Source organism: Vicia villosa, linkage group LG1 (assembly GCF_029867415.1).
Source record: "Vicia villosa cultivar HV-30 ecotype Madison, WI linkage group LG1, Vvil1.0, whole genome shotgun sequence".
Lineage (NCBI taxonomy): Eukaryota > Viridiplantae > Streptophyta > Magnoliopsida > Fabales > Fabaceae > Vicia > Vicia villosa.
Genome location: NC_081180.1, coordinates 39,201,479 through 39,211,932, shown reverse-complemented (window position 1 = coordinate 39,211,932; position 10,454 = coordinate 39,201,479). Strand labels below are relative to the sequence as shown.

The 10,454-nt window shown below is 33.7% G+C and overlaps 1 protein-coding gene across 1 annotated transcript; it reads right to left on the bottom strand.

Annotated features, from left to right (window-relative positions):
- Positions 1–3,676: 3,676 nt before the first annotated feature.
- Positions 3,677–8,478, bottom strand: LOC131634783 (nuclear transport factor 2). The gene is made up of 9 exons (XM_058905410.1): positions 8,320–8,478; positions 7,533–7,712; positions 6,821–7,121; positions 6,506–6,741; positions 6,245–6,416; positions 5,902–6,023; positions 5,748–5,810; positions 4,423–4,486; positions 3,677–4,298 (listed from the first exon to the last, which is right to left on the bottom strand). Exons 2-9 carry the CDS (start codon positions 7,710–7,712, stop codon positions 4,063–4,065), a joined length of 1,374 nt encoding a protein of 457 aa, XP_058761393.1. The 5' UTR covers positions 8,320–8,478; the 3' UTR covers positions 3,677–4,062.
- Positions 8,479–10,454: the final 1,976 nt, after the last annotated feature.

Here is a 10,454-nt window from a genome sequence, read left to right as displayed (position 1 = left end):
GCCATGCTATGTTGCACAATATGATACGAAGGGCAGAATCATTAGTTAGAAAAAAAAAGCAAAAATGCGGCATTTGACTGAATCATGGGTAGGGGTTAGTGTAATTCTTGATTTTTCGTTTCTTTTCTCTTCGTAACAAAGAGCATTCTCCTAAAATCAAATATGAAATTAAACTTGTCATACTATCCCATCCTTCATTTATTAAATCAGAACAACCGGGCGAAGATAATTTGCTTAAACACAAACCTAGATAATCAGAATGGATAATCAGGAGACTGCTATTATTGTTCTTTAAACCTTCACAATTTAAGAATGCAAAAATAGTCTATTTCATATCAAAAGACAGTCATTTCAGCACAAGGAAATGTGCAGAGACACAAAGTCAACATAACCATATTGAAAATACCATGATAATCGCTTAATCAAAAGCCTGAAAGTAATCCTGCTCATTTAAGATTGAAACTACAGCCAAGACATTAAGGTTTAAGTAGATAATAGCAGCAACTCATTACGGACAACAGAGTCTTCTACTCTTAGATTGCCATAAGGTCACCATAGTTTCGCATTAGGACTATTGATCCTGCAAACAATCCAGCAGCACGAAGCAATTTCTGAAAGGAAATAAAGACATTCTCAAAACTCATGCTAAGCTAAATCAAGCTCCAAGATATAAACATGAATTAACAGGACAGGACATTTAAATGAAGTAAAAGCACTAAATGGCTGAATGTTACAATCTTATTATTCACACTCTAATTAAAACCAACTCATTTAAACTAAGCCTGAAATTTAACCTTTTTAATCAAAAGCTCCTCAATTATTCTAACTCTAAGCGAGTAAATGACATATGTAGTTCAGCATACTCATTCTCCTTGGATAATCAATTTGTGTTCATCTGACTATCATTTGACTGCTGCAATAGTTAGAAATCATGCAAGTTACCCACCAAGACTGCTTACAGTCGATAATGTCTTACGCTTTAACATGAGAATGATTGAACTCGAATATGAAACTAAAGGCATTCCCATTATTGCTAAAGATGCAAAAGGCAAGATTGACTGCTTACATCAGAAGTCTGTTTATACTCAGATAAGATCAACTACATAGATCAGACAGTGGCAAATGCATGATATCCTGTCACAAAATATTAAATTCAAAATTCTTCTTAATGTTCATCTGTTTCATTCTCTTTTATTAAAAATCAAAATTTCATCTAGTATACTTTTCTGACAAGAACTTCCTTCTATAGGCTTTCTCTATACATGCCAACACAAAATAAGACAATATTTTAGCATCTTTTCCATTACACTACTAAGAGTTACCACTTCTCTCTTTCCGACACGTGTATGTTCTTGACTTGTATCTCCGCCAATCAACCATACGATTCTCTACCAGTTTGAGCTTTATTGGATATTCCTTAAACAAATAACGCCCGACACACTCCTCTATTTCATGCACCCAACTTAAAACAAACATCTGCACTATTTCATTTCTCAATTATTTTAATTAACACCCCTAAAATACTCAATTGTGATATGAACAAAACTATCCAAAAGTAACAACATCTTTTTAGCACTCCTAGGTCAAAAAATACACACAAATCCAGGGGTGAATACAACCATCAGTTGCCTCACAATCTACAAGGATTCATAACTTCACAGAAGCTAAATATGTTACACAATTTTAAAGGATCTTTGAGTCCAATAAATTGAAACTCCACACTATGTCATAAAAAAAAACCATCGAAATATACATTCACGCAATCTGATAAACCATCACAACAGAGTTAAGGGTTGAACACAACAGATACTTCAGTTTCACGGAAAAAAAAAGGCATAGAGTTATCAAATTGGTGTGATGACATATAATCAAACTACACATCATTTTCAATCACATATGAACACAGATCAAGGAAAAAAGAAGAAGCAGAACATAGAAAAAAGAAATCAAATAAGAGAGTGCGCAAGAAAGAAATGTTACCACATTGAAGTCCCAGTTCTTGTCGTCATTGATTTGAGAATCAATGAAATCTTTGAGGTATTGAATCGATAAGATAGAGTCAGCCATTGATGCGAGAGAGGGAAAGAGGGTTTTAGGGTTTAGGTTCTGGGTTTTGAGCACGCAGGAAGTAACGGGGACAATGGGGTTTTATTTTGCTCACCGTGAAATAGTGAATCTTTATATATGCTTATAGGTGTATTAAATTGAGGTTTAAAAAAAAATTAGGAAAAAATAATGATAAGACTTTTTTTTTTTCTGCTACTCAAGAATTTTAATATTTAAATAAATTTTGTATTTTAATGAAGAGAAATTATAATTTCTTTTACGACAAGAAAATCAGTTGGTATTTAATTGAAATTTGTTACAAAGTTAAAAGAAGTCTTAATATTTAAAAATTAATAGATTTTAATGAAATATTTTGTAAAATAGATTAAAAGAAACTTTTTCTTTAAAAATTATTATTAATAATCTCACTCAAATTTATTAAACTCTTGTAATGTACTCCAATAATGTAAAAATAGATAGAAATAATACATGAGATAATCTAAAATAGACAAATAACACAGCAAAAGAAACATCCTTCGAACAAAAAGGTTCCTAAACTCCAAGCCTTCAAATAAATTTTTTATCATCTAAAATATACTTGAAAAATATTTAACAGTATAATTATGAGGTGAAATTACTAAATCTCAACAAATTCTTTATCTTATGTGTCCACTCGGTTCTATCATTTTTTTTCTTCTTTTTATTCATTTTTTTTTATAATTATGCTTATTTATATTATTTTTCTTTTCATTCATTTTTTTTTCCATAATTAGGCTCATTTATATTATTTTCTTTTATTTCTATTTTTTCTCTATCATTATTTTTATTTATAGCAATCAATTTTCATTTTTTCAACACTTTCGATTTAAAATATCATTTCTATCCTACCAACTGTTTTTCTAGATCTTCATGTCTAAGTTGTTGTTTATATTTTTTTTAATTGATATTGTATTATGTTATTTTTATATTATTAATATTGTTAAGATTTTATAAATGGACACAATTTTTTTATTAGGTGATTTTCCATTATGTTTTACTAGTTATTCTTTTGAAAAAAAATTACTACAAATTACTAGTTAATCTCTGACATTCATTTTTATCAATCTTATACATATTCAAAAGGATACAAAATATTTCATATTTTAAATACTTTTGAAAGCTTGCTTTATTAGAACGTAGATATCATCACCCAGAATCCATCTGGACCAAGAGCTTTGAGGGATGCCTCTGATTGAGAGCATAGAAATCTGCTTTCTTAGTCACCAGATTAGCAAGAGGTGATACATGTCCTTCACCTAGCTTGGGTATATATCTAACATCAAAGGAGCTTTCTTGATACATGTCCTCATCCACAAAACAGTTTTTCTGAATCTAGATTCCTGACATTTGGGAAGCTTAAATTTTCTACAACTATATCCAATCTTGATTAAAAGACTCACATTACAAATATTGAATTCTAACATGAATCGTCTCATCCTAATCACATAACATGAGATGCACAAGTGCGTGAAGTTTTTTTTTCCTGGATGAAGACTTGTTTTCTATGCCATTACAAGCAACATTCAATACACCATGTCAACTAAAGCAAATGCACAGAACATGTAAAAAAAGTCTTCTAACACTCACCTCATCAATCATAAATAGTTTCCATTTCCATTAAGCTTATTACAAAGAGAAAAGGAATTCACATAGTATCAATTTACAAGGCAAACTTCCACATTGGAGATTTATGTTAACTCAATCAGAGGAAGAGGAAAACTCTTGCTCAATATGACTCTAACAGTATGGGAGATGGACGAGAAGTGGAAAACAAAAATTACATGACCAATACATAACACTTCTGAAGGGTTGATGAACTCACTCATCTTCTATTTGAATGATTGCAAATTGCAATTATGAAATATTGCACTTGTGCCTAAACAAGGGAAGACAAAGAGGTTTTTGTGTTTGGCTTATAAAAAATTTATCACCGGCGTTTGTTTTGTTTTCTTCTTTATCTATTATTAACCAATGTGCTCACTCTGTAGTAGACGGTGTAACATTATGGTTCCCTGCACCATGACGTCCACCACGCCCACCTCCATTTTGACTTGAACGATGAGAGCTCCTAGGCCGTCCTGAGAATTCCCCTTGGTTCCTGAATTCGTTTCTTCCATAACCTCGTCCACCACCAAATCTCCCGCGCCCCCTGAAACCCTCATTTCGGAAACCACCTCTTCCTGAAGGATACCTCCCTCTTCCGCCATCGCTGACTAGAATAAGATTAAAAGTGACAAAAATGAGCATGATCAACATATATCTGATAGCCTTTGTAGTATGCGTCAAATAATAAATCATGTTAACTAAACATAAAAATTAAAACTGACAACAGTATACCTCGTGTAGTGGATATCTTTTCCTCAATAACAGCCTGTCGCTCACCAACAGTGATAGGTGACGCCTGAAAATGAAGTTAAATTTCGTAAAATCTACTGTACACGTAACTAGACTTCAGCAGGTCATGCTGTGCAATCACAGATAAGTACAAAATATCATAAATATGCTTCAGGATTATTAGAATGGCTGGTGATTGCCGTTCCTATATGCAAGTACAATGATATACTAGTTAAACAACATAAACGTATCAAACGAGCAGTATCCTTGCAAGCTTATGGTTATGGCGAAACAGATACTAAAACTAGATACCTAGACATGTGAGTACAAGTTTCTGTCCCCCAGCATCTGATTCGAATCAGAAACCTAATATGGGGAAAGTACAAAGCCAAAAACATCCAAAATACCATTTGGTAACATCTTTACAAATAGCATACATTCTATAAAGCAGTAGCACAGTACAAAGCTACTTTCTAATAACCTGGATAGAGTTCCTATGAGGGGTGTGTGCTTCTTTGTAGAGTTTCTACACTGGATAAGCCATTATATGGTTAAGTTCATTTGAACCAGCCACCATTTAAAATTCAAGGGCTTAGAGCTGATATAGTGAACTTATAGTTATATCACAAGGTATCATTATCTTTAGCGGGAAAAAAGAGTAAAAATATGAACAATTAAGTTGACTTGTTCTCCATTCTCTGATTCTTAATCCAAGATGAGTAAAAAGAAAATGAATGGAAGAAAATTGATAGGACACTGGATTTGGAACTTAGCCCAGTAGAGAGGTTTAGTAGGGAATTTGTAGTGATGGGGCAGTATGTTGCCATTCTGTCGGAGGGGCACGGTAATAAGAGGGGACAGAGGGAAGGAAAGGTAGAGAGATTATTGTAGTGAGTTTGTTGTAAAGAATATCTCTCTGGACGGGAGTCTGTGCTCTGGAACATTTATTTCTCAATTGTAAGGGTTATGAGCTCATATTTTCATTCAATAATATACTGTTTCGCTTATACGAATTTGTGGGTTCTATCAAAAACCTGATCAAAGGGATGGAGGAAACTTATCGAAATTTGAGACACTGCAAAGCTCATTCAACTATTGAATGTTCAAGACCCAGAACTGCTCCTTTCAGAGGCTGGAACTCAGGAGCTACAGAGGGAATATAGATAGAAGATAGTGCCATACAACTATTTATTGGCTACAAAAATTCTATATTTCATTCAAAATTGAAGTTAATCTTATCTGATGGATAACAAATAATTCTTTCCTTGTCAAATGTACAAACAAAGGTGCAAAACTATAATCAACAGTTGGAAAAGAACAGTTTGTACCTTAAGTGCGCTGTGCACAGAACTCACTTCCTCAAATTCAACAAAGCCAAAACAAAAACCATGCTGAAAGAAGACAAAATTACAAATTAGCTTACTAGCTTGCTTCAGATAATGCTCATATTATTTCAAAGTGCAGATAGTGACATTCACAGACCTTACTGCTTCTTACTTGGACTCCACCATGCTTAATAGGACCAAATTTCTTAAAAACCTCATCAAGAAGTTCAATTGTTGCATTAAATGGCAAGTTCCGTATGTATATGGAATGACCTTCAGCTGTAGCAAAATGCAAGTCAGTCAACTTTCAAACTAAAATTCAACCCACTATGATACATGAAGTTATAAACTCATCAATTCATTAGTCTCTTTTCATTTACGGGGTTATTTTGAATCTCTTCCGCTTAAGTCAACATCAGATTTAAACAAATAAGAGGAATATGAATAAATCACAGGGTCAGAAATGAAAATAGTAGTCAACTATAAGCATCAATAAACACCTGCTTCAGGAACATCACTACTCCCTTGTGTACTATCACTACTAGGAGCAAATGCCTCAGGTCTATGAGTAGATTTTGCGGTAGCTTGCCATTGTTCATTGGATTTAGCAGATGCAACTCTTGCGGCTCGGTTGGGAACATAGACATGACCGGTTGCTGTTTTACTTTTTACCTTCACATCAGCAAAATTTAGCAAGTTAACAAATGTTAAAGACCAGAAGAGTATCACAAACGCAACAGAATATACAAGGATAAACTCACTATGGATGCATATGATGTCTTTTGTGCGTCATCCTGGACTGCAGGAGTTGAATCATGAATTGTAACAATATCATTCTCGCTTAAATCAGTGATCGGTACGACAACCTCTTCATCAATAACCGACACATCTTCCTTGGTTTCCTGAGGATGATAAACTTCAGCACCATTATTAAAGTTTTCACCCTCTGCGGATGTTGCAGGGTCTTCCACAAGATGTTCCGAAGGGTGTATATCCTCTAGAAACAATAACAAAATGAGGTTTAAGCAAAACAAATAATTGTTGAATGTATGCATATGGAGAAAATCCATACTAACCTGACTCTGGTATGTGAACAGCCTCGGAATTTTCATTGGTGACATTTATTGAAGCAGAATTTAACTGTGGGGCATCATTCTCTTCAATATATCTAAAGACGTCATTTAAGACATAATATCCTTTGTCTTGTGGAGCCAAAAAGAATGTCTGTGCGAACTTCCTTCTCACATTATCCTTCCCAGTTAAGCATCCAGTTACTAAAACTATCACACCGTTCTCATGGGACTCCTGAGTATCTGCAGTTTTTATTTCTGCAGTACAATCTTCATAGTTCAGGGAAACAATTGTTTCATTGATTGCCTGATCCAACAGTTATTTCCTTCTAATTAATGAGTTGAAAATAAACCACAAGTACATAGGTAAACATAGATGAAGAATACAAGAGGTCAAGAACCAAGGTTACTCAAAGCATGCATTAGTGAGCAGATTCTTAGGGGATATGAATTTTGAACAAACTAGACCCGCTAACATCCCACAATTATCAATTTTGAATAAATAAATATGAATATTTCCCCCACTCACCTTTTAACCCACTATGTATATGATATGAGTATTGACCCTACAAATTAAAGTTTCTAGACCCATCACTAGAAGGATTAAACCCATAATAGATCTATTGATTTTAATAATTGTTCTATAAACACTTGCATTCCAATAATCTAATCATATAATTTCAAAGAAGTTAATTATACATGTGAGTCCTAAACATACTTTTGTGGTTGTTACAGTCTTCATCACACCATTGCTGTCTGATCTGCTTAAGAGACTTGAATCCTGATAGAATCTATGCACCAAGTCAGGTGATTGATGCAGAATGTGATAATATTGCTCCACAAAAGCATTGCCAACAACTTGAGGACTAGGAGCAGCGCTCTCTTCCTGCATTGCCATCTGCAAAAGAATTCACAATAATACAAAGCAGAAGAAAAAATTAACAAACGACACATTTCAGCTAAGGTAGCGATGAAAAAAATATCAGTTTTCCACCCTAATTTTCTCTAACTATTATCAATACATCAAGTTAGCCTCTCATTTACTTTCAAAAAAAGGAGAAAGAGTAATAATCTAGGAACCAACTTGATGGATTGAAGAATAGTTTAGAGACTATTTATTATACTTCTATAGTTATGAGCCGGACCCTAGAAACAAGACACTGACACACTGATATGTCGATACCAATAGTAATTTGAAAATACGAATAAATTAAATGTAATCACAAGTGTGTCTACGTCCGTTCTGGACACATAAGTAATTGCATAAGTAAAGGCGAGAGCAAATTCAAAGAATCAGATCAGAGGCTATAATCATAATCAAGAGTACATAACAACAAAAGGTACATGATCGATGAATCCAGAAATATAAACAATAGAAAGTCGTTGAAGTTGTTAAGAGATAGAAAATTGAGAGATCGGAGAGTGGAAAAAACAGAACAGGGACGTAAAGGGAAAGTAGCGTATGAGAAGAAGGCACGTGCGAGCGAGCGAGCGTGCGTACATACCTGCTTGGTTCAGAAAGCAGAGAGAGTGAGTGAGGAAGATGGAGATCTCGACAGAAAAGAGTGATGTGTTGGGTTCGGAGATCACAAACAACAATACACGATGATGACTCCCGCTATTGCTTTTTTTTATTCTTGACGTGAATCCTACTTACACATTTTATCGTTATTGTTTTTTTTTCTTCGAATTCTTTTTTCCAAAATTTTAAAATACTCGACTTCTTTAATTAAAAAACAAAATAGTCCACTTTACTTATTAAGAAGCCAAACTTTTTTCTTTGCTAGAGGTAATTTAAAAATTATTTTGGATTTTAGGAAGAAAAAAAAATCTTTTGACGTACTCTTTGATTCAAATTGAGTGAGGCTGATTTTTTACACTCTTAACCTTACCTTTGATTTAGACATGTAACACCTCTACCAATTTTATTTTCATATATAAGATACTTTAAGTAGAAAAAAAATGTATGATTTATTTCACTTGTACATACATTATTCATTATTTTCTCACTCAGTTGAAAGTTAAAGTGGTTATCTTGTATGTTAATTTCTTCTTCACAATACTAGAAACACAAATCTACACGAATAATACATTACCACATTGTTTCACAGATCATTTTTAGTTCTTAACACATGTTTGTGGAAATCGACTTCTGATTCTTACGAATTTTCATAATCAGATTCATCTGATTCAAGTCTCGGTCGTTGTAGCAATCATGCTAAGATGAAGAAAGCAATTCTCGATCTTATTTCTAAGATCACCTTAAATCCTTCTTGTACTTGCTAAAATTATAAGGGTTGCTAAGGCTGTTTTGAGGTTGAGAGTTAGCTTACATGACGTGAGAAACTACTGTATGTGTGTATTTTCTATGTTGTGGTTAGGTTTCTCAATCATGATGGTGGGATATTTATACTCGCATTGGGCTTGATTCTTAAGCTTCCTTGGACAGTTTTACTCCTGATATTCAGAGGATCATGGTCCACTTCTCTCATGACTTATCTCGTACAGTTACAGTAGGGAGACATGTCACTTATTTTAATGGTAGGCGATGTATCCCAAAGAAGGGCGAGATATCTAAATAAAAGGTATTGCCTTTTATAAAAAGGAGGTTGATTTGATAAATTGCCAACTAAAAAAGACGAATTGATTTAGTTCATTCTTCTTATCTGAACATGTTAGGAAAATCGTAGGCGATACAATCTTAAGTTGGACTCTTTATGCAAAGTGTTAATGAATCCTTCATATGAGACATTACTTGAGTCCCTTATACGAAAATCTGGTTGAGTCCCTCATGCAAGAGGCTAGTTGATTCCTTTAGATGAGAGGTGGGCCTTCCGTACATGGGTGAGTTCTGGCACATTTACAAGTGTCTGACTATGTGTCATACGTCAGCTGGAAAATCCTAAAGCGTTTATTGGAGGGAAAATCGTGTAATGCATTTAATTTTGTCAATATCCGTGGGACGCCTAATTGACCTTACTTTTCTAGCACATGTTGAAACGTGTAGAACATTTCACATCTGATTGGAAATTTATGGGACCTTTGATTACCCCTAATTTTCCTTTCCTACTTAAGGGACCTTTGAAAATTTATGTTAACTATGGATTAATGGAATTATGCATATTTGACAGATATGAGATTAAGGGTTTTGAATAGTGTGTACTTTGAATCTAAGTTGCTAGGTAGACTATAGTATAAGTTTAGAGTTTATAGGCCAAAAAACTTTTATGAGACAAATGTTAGAGGATCTTGTAAGTTATGTCATCTGATGGTATCTAGAGGTCGATCAGCCCTGATCAAATGCATATCTTGCTGAACAAATGAATCCAAATACAAGAGGGAATGGTGAATTGTGATATTATGATTTAAAAAACTTTTAACAAAATGATTGATTGAAAACAACTTATATTAAAAGCAAAGATAATATGTTTACTAGTGTTTTTGGTAACCAATCACGAGTTTAGAAAGCAAGTGAGATTAACTTGAAAAATCTCCAAAGTAATTTGTGCAAATAATTGGTGTGAACACATGTGCGTGTGAATTGAATGCAGTTGTCCTTTTCACGATAACAGAGTAGAAACAAACTTTAAATGAAGTTGAGTTGCAATAAATGACAAGGTAAGATTGGGTAAATGACATT

Bases quoted from the DNA above. Each gene is read 5' to 3' on its own strand.
- LOC131634783 (XM_058905410.1), bottom strand. From the start codon at position 7,712: ATGGCAATGCAGGAAGAGAGCGCTGCTCCTAGTCCTCAAGTTGTTGGC. The intron at 7,122-7,532 runs GTATGTTTAGGA...CTGTTGGATCAG, and splicing joins AGACTGTAACAACCACAAAA to GCAATCAATGAAACAATTGT. The intron at 5,811-5,901 runs GTCTGTGAATGT...GTCTTCTTTCAG, and splicing joins TCCAAGTAAGAAGCAGTAAG to CATGGTTTTTGTTTTGGCTT.